Source organism: Dermacentor albipictus, chromosome 3, assembly GCF_038994185.2.
Source record: "Dermacentor albipictus isolate Rhodes 1998 colony chromosome 3, USDA_Dalb.pri_finalv2, whole genome shotgun sequence".
NCBI classification, from domain to species: domain Eukaryota; kingdom Metazoa; phylum Arthropoda; class Arachnida; order Ixodida; family Ixodidae; genus Dermacentor; species Dermacentor albipictus.
Window position 1 is genome coordinate 159,732,285 of NC_091823.1, and position 20,407 is coordinate 159,752,691.

Genomic DNA, 20,407 nt, shown 5'->3' on the forward strand with positions numbered 1-20,407 from the left:
AAGTAAAGGGGAGGTGTATCTCACAGGCGTACCTTTGAGATACCTATGTGCGTTAAAGGCCCCGTCCCACAGAAAATCGGCTGTCAGGGTCCAGTTTTGGACATCGTATCGTATCGGCAAAAAGAATGTCATCCCAAGTTCCGAACCACACATACCCAACTATTCGGCTACCACCAAAGCTACTCATACCTTGTCTTCCATTCTTTACAAAGTTATTCCTCGAAATATTGAGAATGGCAGCAAGTGTACTGAAAGAAAAACACCGACAGTGCATATCTTTTATGTTAGCTTTTCTCAGACTGAAACATTAAAAGTGCAAAACAATAACGGGACATCTGCCCATGCAAAAGGCTGCATTTCTACTAGAAAGCTTGCCTTCATGCAAAGCGCTCGCCGCTAGCGTTTCCCGGTAAACGTTATGGTTGCATAAGCTGCAGTTGCCGGGAAGCATGAAAAGCAGTCAGGGGTGTTTGAATGCTATCGCATTCAAAAGCAAAGCTTAAGCGCCCTCCAAATTTTTCATTTCTCTTTCATGGATTTACACATCTGTATAGCGAATGGTGGGCATTGTTCACATTTGTACTAGTAAAGGTACACTGCCCCTCATTTGCATAGAGAAGTTACCTTGGGTTGGGCCCCTTCGAAAAAAAATCCTCCAGGGTGTCTACCAACCGGGAAAACCGGGAATTCTCAGGGATTTTGAGTAGTCTGGAAAAAGTCAGGGAAAACTCAGGGAATTTGGGCCTCTATCAGGGAAAATTAGCGGCAATTATATTGACAGGGTCGGAAGTCGCGGTAATGCTGGCTCGAGCAACAGACAGGAATCGTAATGAAACGTCTTTGACGCGCTGTCGTCGGCTGGAGGAGTTGCCAGTGTGCAGTCAACGACCGACTTTCCGTATTCCCGATAATTTGGACGGCTTCACGGCACCACCACGTAACCCATAGAGTCAACCTATCAGAATGTGTGAAATTTCGGACGCAAGAACTCTTCGTCGTCCGATTTTCCGGACGTTTTGCCGTGACCGCAGGTCCGAAACGGCAATAATCAAAGGCACCACCGCTGCCGCTTTGATTACTTCGCCGCCTCGAACCGGCACTCTCGCACGCAGATCCGCTGGCAGCCGTTGCCACCACTGCGGCAACGCGCTAGGCCTAGCTGCTTCGGCGTTCGCTATGAAGCTTGTTGCCGTTGGGTGCCGAGTTCTTTATTCAAAGAATAAGCTATTATCAGCAATGGCACGGACTCCGCATTTGTGGTCCTCGCGATTGGCTTAGGAACTTAGAAAACACAATGCGTTGCATAATGCCGGTTCCCGAAAGTCAGCTTCGCCTTCGTACAGCAGTGTTACATGGTGAAGCATACGCAAAAGTATTGCAGTGAAGCATAACAAGCGTCGGAAGGGGCTAATGCCACGGAACACAGTATGCATTCCTTAATTATACACACGAGCAACCGGTATTTCCTGTCACAGTACGAGCGCCGATATGCCTAATATGTGTACCGACAGGCCTTCAGAGCGTTTTCGAACGTGCCTGTCGCGGTTTTAGCCCCTAAGGGCAGTAAATGACACGCATTTATTTTTTTCCAACTGGCCGATTTTTCGAACGTTTTTCCGACCCCTAAGGAGTTCTGATTATCGGTCGTGGACTGTGCAACTGACCAAGATGCTTCAAATGGTCCTTGGGGTGAACAAGTGGCAGGAGGAGGACAAGAACAGAAATGATGTATGCATTGAGGAATAAACGGGAAAGGAAGCTTGCTGCCGGAATTTTGAAGAAGTTTGAGCTCAAAAGACTAAATTTTGGCTGATGCCGAGATGCAGGTGTCCCTCATCCAAACCAAACTAAACTCTTTAAAGCACTGAAACACAACACTCGGGCGTCGTGCGCGGGCTGAGAGTATGTCAGGACAGTTGAGGTTGAGTTACGAGCGGTTGAGAGAGAATCTCAATTGTGACAGAGTTCGGGCCTCATACCACTGAGCTTGCTATCAGTTGATAGAAATAGCTCATATTCGAATATATTTGCTTCTAAATGCATCTCCTTTTTACTCGTATTTGTGAATGTCCGACTCCATTTGAAATTTTTTCGAAGACACTTTATTTGCTGTGCATTTCACTAACCCCTGCCTTCTATTCTCTTTTTGAATAACATAAACACTACTCCTTAGTATTCAAATTGGATTAAGTCGCTTTTTTATTTTTTTCATGTGCTTTCTAGAGAGTGACAGCATCAGGCGATATGGTTTCAGCCCGTGTTGACATAAAACATAGTTCTGCATCACTCAGGCAAATGTGTAAAGGCACTCAGGGAAAACCTGGAAAACTCGGGGAATTTGGAAATGTCAACTTGGTAGACACCCTGATCCTCGGTACGTGCCTGAAACATTATTTGCTGATTCATTCAGTAAATAAAAGTGTATTGATGTAGTAAGCATTGTTTATTGTTTTCTTGGTACTCCCGGTAATTCGATTAATTTCAACATTTTTTTCGGTCCCATACAATCTGAATTAACGATGTTTTACTGTGCTTAAAGTATAGTCAGCACTAATTTAAGATCCCTTGTGATGAAGTGTTAGTATAAGTATCCCCGTGCGATAAGCGCAAGATATTGTCATTCTTTCTCGGCATACCTTGCTTGCGATGCTGTCCCGTATTGGCTCATAATGATTGCACCCAGTTTTGACCACGAGGATTGCACATCGGCATCAAAATAACCTGCCCAACACCGCCATGTGCTCCAAACATGTTGCGTGTTACGTCTAGCCTTGCTATTAAGGGGGGGGATGGGGCAGGTTTCCTTGGCATTCCATGAAGCTTAGCAGGGTTCCTTGGGACCAATATGCTTGAGAACCCCTGTCATAGAGCTTTGTACTGAAAATTCTGGAGGGAAATCAGTAATCGATATCTGCATCTGCTGCCTCTATTGCTATCAATCAGTGAAACTCTTTACAGCCACGAAGTCTCTCCAAAAACTTTGTGCAGTATGTTAAAAAAGGTTAATTTTACAGGCTTTTAGATTCATCCATGTAGTCACTTTCAATATACAGTCGAACCTGACTTTATTGAACATATTTACATCGAATGAACACAGTATAATTACTGTGAGTATATGTAGCATAAATTACCATTGCATTGAACAAAAATAGGAGCGACTCCCGATATATCGAACGTCAAGCGGGGCAGAAGTGCCTCCAGAAGTTGGCTTTCCCTCGCAGTGGCGGGGAAACCCGCTGACACATCCCAAAAGTGGTTTAGCCCAGTGGCGTGGCTCCATCAACCCGCTCCCCTACCGTGACTGCACCGCATTGGGTGAGTCGGTGACACCCCCCTGTAAAAAATGATCCTGGCTCACTCACAGCACTTGCTCAGACAGCCAATCACAGGCTCTTGTGCCCTCGTCGTACAATATGGTGGAAGTCCGAGTTGCCTCGCTGCTTTTCTCATTTGTTGTGTGTGTGCCTTGCGGGCCTTCTCCTGCAATGCTACCGTGATGGCTAGTGCGAAGTGCACTGAATTTGCCTCTCACCATGAAACTTGAAATATAAATTGAGGTGAATGCGGTAAGAAGTCGGATGTTGCTGTAGTGTACAAGTTTCCGAGGTGCATCTCAGCACAATCGTGAAGAATATGGGGCAAATTGAGGTGAATGCGGTAAGAAGTCAGATGTTGCTGTAGCGTACAAGTTTCCGAGGTGCATCTCAGCACAATCGTGAAGAATATGGGGCAGATTAGGGCTAAAGTGAACAAACGACCTGGTGCCCAATGCGTATGCGCTGCCATGATGTTGAGGTGACCGTTACAAGTGGTTCATCCGAAACTGCGTCAGACTTGCCAGTTTCCGCGTGCCCGCTGATAACTCGGAAGGTGCTTTTTTGTGTGACCAAGCTATTGCCAGTGTCGGTGAAGTTTGGAGCGAGCTATCACGATTTCCGGAAGCCGTTGACGGATCAGCGGTCGACGGTTGAGTGAGTGTGGGTGGTGGTGTCGCGACCGCGGGGGAGCCTGAAAACTAAGACTACATTGCCGAGATCTTACCAAACACAAGTGAAAGCAGGCACAATGAGGAAAGCAATGACGATCCTTTGCCCACATCTGAGGTGATCAGTGCACTCGCACTAGTCCGGCACTTCTGCACGAATGTGGAAGGTAGCGGCTTCAGCTGCCCCGACTCTTTAGACAGTGTGGAGAAGTGCCTAAGCAGAAGGAGATACAGGACTATTTCATGCGAAAGTAAGGTGGTTTCATCAATAAAGTGCTTTTATAAATGGTATGTACTTTTGTGACGTCCAATTCTTTAGCAGGCTTATATCGAATTAGGCCCTAGATCGAACTGATAAGCGTATTTTTGAGAGTTCGAAGTAACTGCTTTCGACTGTACTCCAATTAGACGCAAGGCACTGGTCCCATTTTTCTTTAATTGCTGGAAGCACCCTTGGAAATCCTGTTATGTTAAGCACTTCAGCAGTGTAGTCGTTTCCTTTTTTATTGTCATCACACCCCTGAAGGGGAACAGAAAGTGGCAGGGGCTAAATCTGGTGAGCAGGGGGGGTGTTTCAACACAGTAATAGAAATACATGCCAGAAAACTCATGTACTACCATCATTGCAGAGTGCGCAGGGGAATTATTGTAGACTAGAAATTAGGTTGCACATGGTGTACAACATCTCTCTGACACATCAGGATCTCTACGTAGAAAGTTAGATTGACGGTATGATGTTCAGGTACAAACATGTAATGCACAATTCCATGGCAGTCAAAAAAGGCAATCAACATGACTAGGAATGAGTTTTGCTTCATTTCCAAATTTTCGGTAAAAATCTAGTAATTGGGCGACTTTCTCAAAGCAAGTGCTTCTGTCATCATTCTAACAGTCATTCGGCGGTCACTGAGCAGGAGAGAATGCACATGGTGGCATTCTCTCCCGCTGCATCTTCCTTCATCACATATTGCATCTTCACATGAGATCAAGGGGCATCCTAATCTTGTACCGTGTTTGGGGTCTTCACAGCCTTCCCAAAAACACTTGGCCCACTTGAACAGAGTTCTTTCATTTAGGGCATTCTTTCCATGGGCCTATTGCAACTTTTGATGAACCTCTGCACCATTCTTGCTCAATTTCACAAGAAACTTGATATTCTTTGTTCCATCCGTATGTTGATACAGTGAAACCTCGTTATTACAAACACCACATTAACGAACTTTTTGGTGCCATTACGATAACGCCACACTGCACGCTGATACCACCGAATAAAGAACTAGCTCTGATACGACACAGGTAAAAATGGTGACATCGCTCATTTGCTTCAGTTGGCTACTGGCACAGCTAGTAGCAGCTACTATACTGACTTTTCTAGATGGTGCTAGCTATGCTCAATTTTATCAATTTCAATTAAAAACCGGCACATTGTTTAAAAGCCTCGACTCTAAGCCGACCCTAGAGTTTGGTACATGATTATTTGAAGAGACCTATCAGCCTAGCTTCGAATAAATACGGTAAGCCGCATTCACAGAGTTTCAATAAGCATTGGCATTCTCTTGTTTCATCACAACCCATAGCCCGATGTGACACTTCAGAGCCTGGTGCCCATGGTGGACGACCCGAAGCCCAGCGAGGAGAAGAAGCCTTCTGAGGCAACGCGTGCACTCCTTGAGGAGAGGGCACGTCTCACTGAGGTGGGTTACACACCTTGCCTACAGTTTGACAACACAATGAACTGCTGCACAGGCACTATTGAGGCTTCAGTCACAAGGTCCACAGTGAGATTTAAAGTAAAAAAAATGCGTATATGCTCGCGCAGTGAATGCACTCGCATTACAAACCCAGCTTTGCTCTTGAAAATTAGGATTTTTGTTTTCCCCATCATAATGATGGCACCTTCAACTTTGGTCCCGTGCAGTCCTGTGATCGAACGGCCATGCTGCAGTTTTTCAGGGAGGCTAGAATATTTTACTCTCGCTCATGTGTTTAGAGCAAGCGCACTTAATGTCAATGCCCGTCACTGTGTCAGTGCAGCCAAAGTAGAGGTTTGATTGATGGTGGAGCAGCTGATAGCAAAATCATGACGAGGTAAGGCTGGGGCAAGCATGCGGTAAGAACAGGCTGAGCGTTATCGTGGTCACTCAGGACCTGGCGGAAAGAGCAACTGCGATAATGCTCAGCTTCTTCTTACCGTGTGTGCTGCCCCTGCATGGGTAGCGTTGACACATAGCGATGGGTCTGACAAACGGCATGACGGGCATCAAGATTAGGTTACTTTACTTTAAATGCGTATTCTAGAGTGAAATACCATGTTTACTTGCCTAATGAATGCACCACCAACATTACTACTTGGCAGTTCTACGATCAAACGGCCGTGCTCTAGTTTTTCGTAAAGACTGCAATCTTTGACTCTAGCACATGTGCGTAAAGCAAGCGCACTTGAAGCTTAACGCATCCTTTGCGCCAGTGCTGGTGCGAAGTCACCTCGCAGATTCGTGAGAGGAAAAAGCGCAACTTACTCTTTGCAACATATATGCAGTTGACATACTTTACGCTGACGTACAATAATAGGAGAGCATGTGCCCAGGATGCGCAGTCGGGCGCGGCACACGGGAGAGTCGAAGTGATGAAAGGGCAGGTGGCACTCGGTCGGCATAGTGGGCATTCACATATCCGTGGCTCACTTTTTTGCCTGCCTTCGATTTCAATGTGTGTGATGGGCCTTAAGTCGAGTTATACGGCTGCTGCGAGACATAGGGTTTATCTGCTCACAAAACGCTAACGCTGGTCAAACACCTATAAACTTTGATATGCCGGCGAGCAGGACGGTCAAGGAAAGAGATGCACATAACGTGCTTGTCAAAACGTGTGTGCTTCCAAGTGATGCTTGCTATAATGGCAGGCGGTTGGTAGCGGCCGTGAGGACGAGCTGGGGCACGATCGGAGATTGCTGTTCAGAGCGTGCGTTCAGTTTCTCCGTGCACGAATGGTCCAGGCCGTGCCATTCCATCGGTTTATTCTTATTGATGAAGATTAAGATGAAGCTGACTTTTGGGAACCAGCATTATGCAACACGTCGTGCTTTCCGAGCCTCGAAGCCATTGGCAAGGATTACAAAGGTGGAGTCGGCGCCATCGCTAACAGCGGCGAATTCGTTTCAGCGAAAACCACGGCACCGAATAGCAAGAAGCTTGGTAGCGAACGTCGAAGTAGCTAAGCCTAGTGTTTCCATGGTGGTGGCTACAGCTGCCAGTGAATCTGCAGGCGAGAGAGCGCCTGTTCGAGGCAGCGAGATAATCAAAATGGTGGCGGTGGTGGCTTGAGTCATTGCTGTTTCGAACCTGCAGTTGTGGCAAAAAGTCAAAAAAATTGGATGGCAAAGGGGTTTTACATCCAGAATTTCAGATGTTCATAAACATTGACTCTATGGGGTATGTGGTGGGGCCACAAAAGCGTCCGAATTATCGGGCATGTTCGGTCGTTGACTGTAAACACCGTCCAGAAAGTGCGACCTGTAGCATCACCACTAGCACGAAGGTTTGGTTACATTTCCCTACGCGCGTAGCTGGTATAGCTGCAGAAAAAAGCGCACAAGAAAGAAGAGGCATCAGCAGAAAGAAGGGCGACAGAATGAAGAGACACGCCCCTTTTGCTAGGCAGCACTTGTCTGGGCAGAGCATCCTTCATGGGGCAGAGTATGCGTTCGCAAAACCTCATGTATCATCACCTCTGCAATAGAAAAGTCCCCTGCTGTCTTTCTCTCCTTGGCCACATCTCAGGTTTTCCAAACCGATGGGATGAGGACATCCACTTTCTGTGCATTGTCTGCTAGCCTATCATTTCGGCTGGCGTGGACGATGCAGGGAAACCTACAAAGCCCCAGATTTTGGAATATTAATTCGTAGTACTGAGGCATTAACGTGACTTGAAAACTGAATAACAATACCATAAAACCTTGTTAATTCGAACTCCGTTTATTCGAAATCCCGCGTAATTCGAAGGTTTTCGGCGGTCCCAACAGTTCGCATGAAAATTTTGCCGGATAATTTGAACAGCCAGCGTGCCCATATCCGGATAATACGTCAGTTTAAACCATGGCCTCCGTGATCCGCGAAAAAGAAAAAAATTAGTGTGCCAGTCTCCGAGGCCAGTATAGTTGCCAGAGTGGCAGCCAGGCGGCTCTTTAAATCAACTTTCTCTTTCCGGTGAACGTTGTGCGCAGTTTTGTGGAGTGTAGCGGCGGTGACCGTGCAGCTAACTACCGCGCCAAGCAGTCGTGCATAGATGACATACTTCAAGTGACCGTTTTTCAGGCGAAATAAAGGTGCAGTGTTGATACAGCCACATTTTGTAAGTTTATTTCTCGTTTTTCGTCCATTTTTGATAATTCGAAGACCCGGTTAATTCGATGATTTTTCGCTGTCCGACGGACTTCGAATTAACGAGGTTCTACTGTAATTATTTTGAATAGTTTGCTATTTTGAAGTTTGTAGTACTGAAATATTTTTACCATGCAACTATAAGAAGTCAGGAGGGGGTTTCTGTAAAGTTCTTTAATATGCTGTTTGTAGTAATGAGATTTCACTTTAGACAGTGATCATTTGCACTCTCGGAAGAGTCCTGTGCATGCGAAGAAACAATTTGTTGGCTCCTAATGCTCTATTTAGGCTTTTAATAAACAAATCTTTATACGTACTATGCAATGACAGGAACTTGTTAACGTTAAGAATACTAAGATGTGAACATTGTTTTATATTAAACGTGATAACAGCTGTTCGTTATTTGAACACTATTAGCAAACTATTCCAAAGCTATTCAATTCAATATTCATTTTGATTCTCTTCTGGCACTGTTCAATTCGTATTCGATTCACTCTAAAAAATCCCTATTCGCACAGTCCCAGTGGATTGGCTTGATGCAGGACAGGGGTAACCTGAAACTTCTGGGACATGTGCTTATCCTGCTAATAACGTGAAGTAAGCTGACAAGGAAATGTAGTACTTTGGCTTGTTCATTGTGGCAGTGAACTGCTGACCTGCACAACACAGCCTTCTGATTTGTGCGTCTGTTAATGTCTGCATATTTTGCAGCAAGTGGTGCTCAAGAACCATCAGCTGAAAGAGGTCATCGACGCTCTTCGTAACATCATCTGGGAGATCAACACCATGTTGGCCATGCGTAAAAGGTGAGCTCTTGTACCTCGTGAAAGTGATACAATTTATTTACCCGTTCCAATCAGAAAATTTAGGAGACCTTGGTATGGCGTCTCTATTGTTGTGATATCAGACAGTACAGTAAGATGCTAGGAGTATCGACACCTGCTTTGGCTGTGCTCTGAAAGCCAGTGGATAAGAAACGCTGGACTGAAGCTAGAACTACCTGAAAACTAAAGCCGTTACGGGATAGAGGATGAATTTGCAGAGGCATTGCTGTAGTTCCTGCTCGATGCGGAGTAGAGATGGGCACAGGCCACAGTGTTGCGCCTTGGCTCGGCCAGGGCCCGAAGCTAGGAAAAGGTAAGCCAGTCCGGCCTGGCTTGCCTATGTGTCATACCATAATCCCAGCCCAGTCCAATCAACGGCAGACGAACATGCCTGCTGCCAGCCATGAAATAATAAAGCACGTGGCAGCAGAGAATGAAAATGTAGTATTTACAGTCGAACCTCCACATATTGAACACGAATATATTGAATTATTGCTTATACGGAACTCTTCCCTTATCACATAAAAAATCACATGCATTTTTAACTTTTTTATCAAACGGGGTCAAATGTAATATGGATATGTCAAGATCTGCTGCCCCAGACCGCCACGTGCCGTCTTGTGAGAAGTGGTAGGCTTTCCCACAACACACTTGAACATGGCAGTGGGCGCAGTAGGTGTTTCCGACTGATACACACTAGGCCATATGCACCTATCGATTGCGCCAGAAGCACCATTTTACCGCATGTGCCTTGGTGACTGGCGGCAGGCTTTCCTGCAACACACTTCCATAATAGCAGTGGCGCACCAAACATTTCAGACTGCTACACTAGGCTACACGCTGGCATCAATTGAGCCGGAAGCACCACTTGAACGTAGCGGCACTCAAAAGTGTAGCTTGGCTCATTTGACAGTGCAGCACATTTGATACACTCACTCCTGCTTCGTGCTGCTGCTAGGCAGGCCAGTCATGGTTACGTGGTGTGGTCGGTGTGGTCTGTACTGTGTGCAGTGTTGCGATGGCTGCAAACATGAAGAAGCGAACATCACGGACATTTGCCACGAAACTGGAGGTTATCCGGCACATAGGGAGAATGGGGAGAAGTTGATCGTCCCCCATGCTTTCAGCATGCTGAGGAGAGCATGTATTTTGACGACTTCATTGGTGGTGGCGACGCCCCTGGAACCACAGCCGAGTTGACGGATGTGAAGATTGACGCAGAGATTACTGGCAAGTGGCACAACGAAGAAGCTGCCGAACATAATCCTGCAAGCACTGATGTTGTTCCGCTCCAAATTTCAAGAGAGGCTGTGGCATCCTTGGCCGTTGTATGCTGCCGCTGCAGTGCCATAAAAAGCAGTGGTCTGGTGCTCGTGGACTACTTAGTTTATGTAGATGAGGCGGCCAATAAGATAAGTATGTATGCGGTTGCCTGTAAGAAACAAGCTGCATTGCTGCAGTTCTTTAACCTAAAGCAATAAATTCCTTGCTTGACACTTCAAATGAGTATTCACTGCATTGTGAGTGATTTATTCATTAACTTGCACAGAATTTTGATGCATCTTTTGCATCATTTTAAATATTTAATGCTGGCTATATGGAACTATTTCATGATCCTCCTGCTGTTCGATATATCAAGGTTCGACTATATCAATTTGATTTTGCCATCGCCATCGGAGGCACGGTGTACATGGGACACAAGTACTGGCAGCTGCTCTAACTACAGTGGATCCACGATTATATGACTTTGAGGGGACCACGCAAAAACGGTCGTATAATCTGGGCGTTGCATAATTGAAAAACTAAATGTGAGCAGTGACGCTTAGTCTTGCCCAAAAAACTGGTACAGACCACCTGAATAAGCATGCGGCACAAACCTACACTGCTCCAGGGAAGGTAGGTTAAATTATTTGAAAAAAATGACAACCAAGCATTTATTTGAGAAGGTGTGAGCAAACTGTTATTATTGCCTTTAAAAATAATTGGTGATATTTTTCTGGATGTTTGCCCAGCTGTGACGCATCAGCTTCCTCTCGCTGCAACATCTGGCAGCAAGTCGTCGACATCGTCACATGCACAAGTGCTGGGCCAGCAGCAAAATGCAGCTTAATTGCCTGATGCTGGCCATGGTCATGAATATATACAGATGAAGATGATAAAGGGGAAATATAATTCTCATAGTGCTTCCTCCGCACGTGGAAGTGGCTAACCTGGCCGCTGGTTATGGCAGTGAACGGCGTCTGAGAGGCTTCAAGTGCGATAAGGGCACAATATCTGTGGGACGATAGCGGCCGTCAAAAGGTGTGACAACAGGAGTGACGCCGTAGTTCACAGGCAAAGTTTGTTCCCGAACAATGTAGGGCCCGATGAAACGGGACTGAAACTTTTCGCACAATCCAGAAGCGCAAACTGGGCTCCACAGCAACACTTCGTCTCCAGGGTGAAAGATAATGCTCACAATATGCATAGTTTAGAAGGACTCGTTGCTGGGCGAGTTGGTGCACAGCTGTATTAGGAAGAGTTGTACTTTTGTTTGTACAACTCTTCCTAACTTACCGTATTTACTCGCATAATGATCGCACTTTTTTGTCAGAAAATATTGATGCAAGTTCAGGGGTGCGATCATTACGCGAGTTAAATTTCCCGCGAAAAAAAAATATTTCTTTTTTTCGCCCCGTGTTTGCTGCGGGATGCAGGTGCGGGACACCAAAACAAAAATGGCGGCCGGCGGAGCAAGCCGAACGCGATCTTTTTTTTTTCTCGTGAGTACATTACGTGCATTGAAACAGTTTCTTCCGTGTCAGTGATGAATAATATCGTTAATATCGGCAAGTTTGCGGCAATAACGTAGCCATGTCCACTTAGAGGGGACAGAAACAGATGGGCGCGCTTAGCTGCCAGTGACAGAAACCCATGGCCGGCATGCTGCGGAAACTGCGGCATCTGTTTTCGCTACTATACTAACACGGCACGTTTCCGCTAAGGGTGGACGAATATCTTAGCTGTGTTACAAGCGTTGGCGTATGAATAGGGTACACCTTTAACGTATCAGTGTAAACGCGGCTACTGTCATTGCCGCGCGCGATTTGTTGCGTGCTCACGAGTGCAGATGAAAAAAATCGAAAGGCGCCTTTTTTGTTTTTGTTGACTACAACCATTATAAAGCCTACCCATAATAAAGGCAAGTTTGGTTGTACCTCTTTTTGCCATGGAAGTGCGGAAAGTGATGAAAGTAATGAAATGAGACATCTGCTTAAGCATGTTTGGTGCGTGCAGACGAGTCGTTCCCGTAGCATTCGACAGATGGTGAGCGCGATCATTATTAGCTAGACTTGGCACACGACATATCGCTGGGGCAAGTTCAGGGTGCGATCATTACACGGGAAATAAAAAAATCAAATTTTGACGACAAAATTCAGGGGTGCGATCATTACGCGAGTGCGATCATTATGCGAGTAAATACGGTATATGCGTAAATGGTCAAACTACAATATAATGAATTTTTGATATAGCAAAGTAAAGTGCCCATTATACCAACTTTGTTAGATCAAGGTTTAACTGTATTTGGGTTCGACTGTGCTTGGATCATACTCAAACTTCTTGAGTACTGACGCATCCCTACAAATAAGGTAGGATGGTTGAGCCAGAAGTGCAGTCAAGAAATGGATAAAAGCTCCGAGGACAGATCCAACTTGAACTGGAAATAATTTTCTTTTTTTTTGGTTCCATTTCCAAGTAAACAAATGGTTGTCTTCTGGTTCAATTCCGGTTCAAAGCCCAGGTCGTAACTGCCGCTCTTTGGCAGTTATAGCTGCTTTAGCAGTCTTGAGAAGCTTGGTCAGTGGTATAATACGTCGGGTGATGTTGGAAAGAAAACGGCGGCGGATGTTAAGCAACCCAAGGAAGCCACGGAGCTTTCGCAGTGATGTTGGGCGAGAGAACTCATGCAAAGCTTGAACTTTCTTTTCTAGTGGTCTCATTCCTTTGGGAGTCATGCGGTGTCCGAAGAACTCAATATCAACACCAAAGACACACTTTACGGGTTTGATGAGACGGCCGTGTTTCTGTAGCCGAGAAAATAGCAGGCACAAGTGGTTGCTTTGCTGCTTGGGGAAAATACTAGCCACCAGGAGGTCATCGAGATATGCGAAGATGAAGGGGAGTCCCCAGGTGACCTCGTTGATGAACCTCTGAGACGTTTGAGCAGCATTTCTCAGCCCAAACGACATGTGGATGTACTCGGAAAGCTTGAATGATGTCGTAATTGCAGTCTGTGGGGTGCCTGCTGGCTCGACAGCAATCTTATGGTAGGCCTTCACTAAATCTATCTTGCTAAATATTACCGTTCCAAGGTTGGCTGCAAAGTCATGAATGTGAGGTAGTGGATAGCGATCAGGGACGGTGCACGTGTTGTGTGCACAGTATTTATTTATTTATTTATTTATTTATTTATTTAAGATAATTTCAAAGCCCGAAGGCATTACAGAAAAGAGTGGGTGAACATAACAAAAACATTGTGCAATATACAAAGGCATATTCAATGTGGCTCTTCATGAATGTTGGTATTGAAGGTGTCGGTATCCAGGATGGCTGCAACGGTGGCGGGAAGGTCGTTCCAATCTTTGCTTGTGCTAGGGATAAATGCCGCCGCACGGGCGCCAATTCCCCTGGGTCACACTTGTACCACGTGGGGAGCTGAAGACCAACTGCTCGATGAAGGACGAATAATACCCAGATGGAGCATGTGGTCGAACTCTCACGTTGCTATGGTAAGGCGGTCACCAGCGAGGCGTCTGGGTTGGCAGAACAATGGGGGGCCTGTGGTGACAACATGGTGTATGACATTGTGACATACTGGCAGATAAGATTGGAAAGTTTCGTGATGGCTGGGAAGTCTGACATAATTGAGGCGAATGCAGATGATGGTATTCGAGGTACCATTCTGGTGGTTGAATTCAAAGGCGCGAGGATGCCTTATACTAGACATTGTAGTCATGATATCATGCCCATGAGGCAACGAGCGCGGAAGTTAACATCAAGGGCGAAGTAGGTCAGAATTATCCATGCCCAATATGGGCACATGTACGTCTGCAACAGTGAACACCCATCGGAAGGTGCGTTGGAGACCCAAGTCGGTGGTAAAGGAGCACTGGCCCTATGTGTTGATAGAAGAGCTGTTGGCCGATTCAAGGGGTGCGCTTTTTTTTTTGGCACACTGCTAGTCTAGCCGCGTGGCAGGAACGTTGCTGACCTCTGCATATGTGTCCATGAGAAATTGTTGTCTGGCAAGCCTGTCAAATATCTAGAACTGGTGGCTTGTCATACGGCAGGAGTCACCGGCCACCATCAGTGACTCTGCGGCATGTTTCTCTGCCAGCTACAAGGGAAACGGCGCTGATGTGTGCTGGCACCGTATTTCTTGTGATACCAGCAATATGCGCCGTGAAAAGGGCCAGAGCGGGAGCTGGACTGAGAAGGGAATCGGGGATGGCAATCGTGGTCATGCTGATTGCGGTAGGGCAATGAGCATAGTGCAGTAATGGTCTTGGCAAGCTCACCAATCTTTTGCTCAAGGTGAGACTGCCAATCTTCGAGGTGCGACAGCGGAAAGGTCGTTGTTGCCACAGTACTTCTTGCTGAACAGTCAGCGATGCGGTTGACCAGCTCTGCAATATTGTCGAGCGACGTGTTTTTGGGTGTGGTAGCCAAGACAACCACAATATTCTGTGGCAGGTGCAGAAGGAACAGTTCACGCAGAGCGGATTGTTTGCATCCACCCTACAGCCATTGAGGAACCACCGCATACGACGAAGTTCCAATGGTCGATGGTCCCCGAGGTCCTCTTCGGTGAGAAGCTGCTGGAGGCACCTGCGCACAAACATAGGCTTGCGTTGCACCACCGTCATTTTGAAGCGGTCGTAGGGGGTGGTGTTGTGGGGTGCATCCACATCTTGGAACTCCTCGACCACCTCTATAGGGAGTGCTGAGACAGCATGGAGGAACCTCGCGCACTGCGAGGTAATGCACTGAAGGTTGAAGATGACCTCCACTTGAGGAAACCAGGCTGCAGGATTTTGTGGCCAAAATGGCAGCAGGTGAATCTGCATCGTGGCGAGGCCCTCTGCGCTGGTCATCGGTCTCTCATTTGTGGCTTTGTCCATGACATGCTCACCGTACAATCACATAAAGATCACTACATTATACAGATCGAGGTTAGGTCCACTTCAACAATGTGTGAATCAGCGAGCGAAAGTCCTGAGAACCGTTTAGACCAATTGCAGGAGCCGAAGAAGCTCTTTATTTTTATTCTTCATCTGACCGCACAGCTTGTAGCACAAGGCTGGCGCGAGCAGTATACAAAAGGCGGCCGAGGAGGATGACAGTGGCTGCTAGAAGCATAATTAACTGAATGCTATATACTTGTAAAGTTTAACAATAACCACCAGAGTGTCCTTTATAGGTAGAGTAGCTTGGAATCAGTTTGGCACGGTGCAAACATATAGTACTACAGTAGTAAACAAGCACAGATGATCTGCCTCTCCCATACAGTTTAGGACCTGTGCTCGCTTTGGGTCATTCTTGCTCTTGGCTTGATCATGATCATAGTGGCAACCCTCAGGCTTTTGAGTATCTGCCTTGACGTAAGCCTCTACCATAAGTTATTGATGCATTGAAGGTCACACGCACACACACAAATAATTATATTTCACTCACGTGGTACTGCACACTGTGTTATGTTTTTCAGAACTGTTAGGATGCATACTGCTTGGTGGTTACAGATGTTCTGGCTTGTTTGTGTCCCAAGTCGCTGTCTGTGGCTCTGCTTTGGCTCGGGCATGGTTCAGGTTAGCAGATATGGGTATTTGAATTAGTGCAGCCTGAGCGGGCATGTGAGGGTGGTGCATGGAACCTCTGAAATTGTATAAACAGAAACCACTGCGGCTGCCGAGGCGGGACATAGCACATTATTATGAATTATTAACTATTTAACAGTACAGCACTCCAACTACCCAAAGGGCACACAGGTGTACTTTCTCATGAGATATTAAATGTGGGTGAATACTAGATGCTCATATAGCAGGCTCTGTATTGACAGTCTACTGAAAATAACGATGATGGTGATAACATACCCTTCATTTACCTGTCAAGGCCGCTACAGCAAATCAAAGCTATCATTATTCATTATGGTTTGAGGCATCCTCACTTCTGTTTGGGTTCCTGTAGCAGTACTTCTCCAGCCACAAACACCAGTAGTAAAACGCCTAGCCACAGTGGAACGATATTTACTAATTAGCTTTAGAATTAGCCGAACTCAGAACAACGTCAAGAGAAGCAGTCAAACACACAGGCAACTGACGACTCACCACCTGGGGGTGTGGTACGTGCTTTGCGCCCATGTGCTTGCTGTGCTGGCCCACCAGTCTCCCCCGTACTGCCGCAGCAATATGAGCGATTCATTGTGCATGTGTGATGGTGCCCGACTCATGAATGAGGGATTGGCCGTACTCATAGCTGCATCACGATCATGCAGTGGAAGCTGTCGGCATGTGCAATCCATGCGATGCTGACGTGCCGTCCCAGATCTTGTCCGGTTCCAGGGACGTGCAGCCATAAAGAAAGCGAAGCATGCCATGTTAGCAACTGCAAGCAAGCTCAGTGTTGTGCACTCGTCAGAAAAACAAAATGAGTGAGAAGCTTGCAGTAATTAATTGTTAGATCACTAGACGCGATTCTATCGGTCATTGCATGTCTCACAAAAAGAGATGCATGCACGGCAGTGCTGCCAGTTTGCTAGTGCCTACCTCTAAACAATGTAATTGCATGCCAATGAGAGAGCCTTGCAGGCGAGCATCTCGTGGTAACACATTGAGAGATAGAAATTAGCTTTTCCAGCGGCCGTAATCAAAAAGACGTGTGAGAATGCCGATTATAAAGTGCACCAATGCAGGTGTGAACCATACAGCAATAAACTAAGTGAAGCGGCAATACTCCCAAACTACTGCAGTGGAAGCCACCATAGAGCAATGTGAAAAATCAGTTTTGGCAGAAGCTGAGGGGTGGCAGCACAATAATATCTTTTTCAAGAAATCGCGGAATGTTGCAGCACCTCCTGAGCAACACTAGGGAGCACTTTGTTCCAAAAAGGTGCATTTTTTCAACACCTTCCTTTGAAATGTATGGCCATGTGCACTTGGGACATTTTTCTACGGCACTGTCCTACAAAAAATGAACAAGCAATGAAATGTAAGATATATTTTTGAGAACGGGTCATAGAGTTTTAAAAACCAAGCAGCTTGCGCACCAATCACCAGTCATAAAGTCCGCAAAATATGTGCTGGCACAGAGATAGGGCCGTCGTGTCATTGCGGTGTTGCAGCAAAATTATTGTCTTCAGCCGTTCGAGTCTGCTGATACGGCTGTTGGCAGGCCAATGGCAGGCTGTAGCAGCGCATAGCGACAGGGGTGCTACGATGAAGACTGCTGTCGCCGGGATTCGGTAGACAAAAATTGGTGCTTTTTCAGCCTAGTGCTACCACACGTTTTTGATCAAATGCTTGCTGAAGAATACATAATGTAAATAACTGTAGTCGCTTGAATCAAAACTTTCTCATTTAACCTCACTTCGTCCAAGTCACTCTCCCTTGTCCTCACAAAACTTTTTGATGCCGATCCTCACCTTACCCTCACCTGACTCGGTAAGGTCAGATAAGGTTAAAGGTGCCCATGTCAACTGCAGTGTCTTTCATAAGCAATGTCGATTTGTAATGTCAAAGCGCCACCTTTTAATCAATCCTTCAGATAGTGCTACTGCAATTGCAGCGTGAACATATCCACTGAGACAACGGCATTATGTGTTTTTGCCTATGGCTACCACCTGCCATATTCCTCCACGATTCTTTTAGTGAAGCTGTTCAGTTCTTTGTAAATACAAATGATATTTAACCCTTGATTGCAGTGTGTTCACTGTGTTGTTAGTGTATTCTGGTTGCACTGTGGCGAACTATATTATAGTCGTATTTGTGCAACTAATTCAATTCTTTTTCTCTTTTTTTCTCCACAGACATCTCCAGTTTACCCATAGGATCTCATCACAGGCCAAGTGACAGGAAATGTAAATTGTAATGCTAGCATTTTTTTTTTACTCCAGCAGTAGCATATGCGGAGCCGAGTAACTATGGAGTTAGCCAGCAACAATGAGCATTGTTGTCGCACTCCGAAGCTGTTTGGAGGCAACCTGAGTGCATGTGCAGGCACGAACGGTGGCAGACGGTATTAAAGAATGAGAATCTCACAACAGGGCATGTGACATTGCACCGTGTACAGTGAAGCGTAGAGGCCCGCCGGGGAAGTGCTTGGTTCATTTGCACATGACTGCTTCCAAGAAGGCTGCAAGGGATGAGAGCAGGCCTATAAAGCAGATCAAGATGAGGCTCAGTAGCCGCAAAGGACACCCGAGGACCAACCATGTTTAGCAGTGTCTAGGAATGGCCAGAGAGGCCAGAAGAGTGACATGCAGAATGGCAAATATTCGAAAGCAAGCTGACAGAAGCGTGCTTCATGTAGAGGCAGCACCCAATGCATCAGACATAAGAGTTAAGAGGTGCCGACTTTTCCTGGAGCGTTATGGCACTCCACTACGCATATACTTCTGTTGTGATTTGTGACCTGTGCATTCTTTTACACTACAGGTCTACAAGTATCTCTTTCTTCTTTGTTCAAGCCTATTCTAGTTTCGGCAGTCAGTGGCTGCACTTGAGCATTTTCTGTGTGTAAGCAGAGAGCAAGAGCACTTTCTGCCTATTGAATGAAAAAACTCGCCTGTTTTAGGTCGGTGCTTCTACGGAAAGAATTTCATTTCCAGAGTTTTCATTGTTCCAGTTTATTTATTTAACGAAGCTGTTATAAAAGCCTGAAAAACGAGTGTGCATGAAAATTACATCATCAATTCCGAGTTTTTGGGATGCTTAAAAAGCTGTGAGAACCGTCACTGGTTCAGTGGTATGCAAGTTGTGCCAAAGCATATTAGATCGCCGACCAAATTATCCAGCTTAACAGCTTATACTGTATAATAAAGAAGTACCAACATGGGAATTTCCAAGTCACATTTCTCTGCTATTGCGATAGAAATTATATGGACACTCGAAGCAAATTCGCGCTGCCACTGTCGTACTGTCACAGTACCGGCAGGGCTTGTGTGTCCAACTCGTGGTGGCTCAGGAGGCCTCCAGAGACACGACACACACTGTGCTTTCGGCTGCAGAGATGACGAAACCGAGTGGATGCACTGTCATCCACTTAACCTGCATTGCAGTATAGCCAGTGCAGCCTTTCGCTGCAGGCTTGAGCAGAAACAGTACTGAACACCTGTGGTACAGCTGTGTGCATTCCACAATGTCGTGCATGGTCAGACCTACAAGTACTGACGGCTTTCCTTCTGTCTTATCTCACACGCCACCTTGGCACTCTTTGACCTTAGATGCCCTTGCACCAATAAACATCAATCATCAATCAATCTCGCGCACCACAGAGCCGCAGTGCCGGCCACACAGCCCTTGGCACTCCTTGCCATGCTAGTGTTCTGAGACACGTGGTAGTTGCCAGGGTGCTGATTCTTCAGCACAGCAGCAGTTGCCTCGCATGCTGCGTCCCACCAATATGGAACCTCCTCGTATTGTTATAACCATCCCAGGAGCTCACACATAATCTTAATCCCTGCTGTTGCTTTCAATATCTCGTCCTTAGGATCGAACTGTCGATATTTATTTCTGTTACATGCAGCATTGATGCTGCAATCATGGTATGAAATGGTGTACCAGTGCAAAGTGAGCCATTCTTTGCATTTACTTTTGTTATGATTGGTCTTTGGATTGACTTTAAGCTGCTCCAAGAGTGCTGCGGCATCAAGCACCGCACTTTTGTGACCACACCTTGTGGTCACATGGTGCCAGAGACTATGAGGCGTTTATTGGAGACAACATTTAACTTGGCGTTTTGTTGAAAGCTCGGCATGCTTTAGCAGCACTACTATGCTTCAGAATTAGGTTTAGTTAAAGCAGTTAAGCATGAAGACTCTCTGCACACTGATAAACTCATACTCTACTTCTGCCAAACTTCCAAGTTCGATCATTGGATAGAGGAACCACTGTGAAAGGAGAGGAGCTCAGAACTCCATAACATTAGATTGCACAATAAGGTCGAAAGACAAACATGGGACAAGC

At 46.1% G+C, this 20,407-nt stretch overlaps 1 protein-coding gene across 1 annotated transcript in view; it reads left to right on the forward strand.

Annotated features, from left to right (window-relative positions):
- The window catches only part of LOC139057639 (mediator of RNA polymerase II transcription subunit 30-like), a 33,761-nt gene extending 14,481 nt beyond the window's left edge, over positions 1-19,280 (forward strand). The window contains exons 4-6 of the mRNA XM_070536231.1: positions 5,563-5,679; positions 9,076-9,170; positions 18,250-19,280. Coding sequence (XP_070392332.1) covers positions 5,563-5,679; positions 9,076-9,170; positions 18,250-18,292 — 255 coding nt within the window. The 3' untranslated portion in view covers positions 18,293-19,280. The remainder of the gene's footprint in view (positions 1-5,562; positions 5,680-9,075; positions 9,171-18,249) is intronic.
- The last annotated feature ends 1,127 nt before the right edge of the window (positions 19,281-20,407 follow it).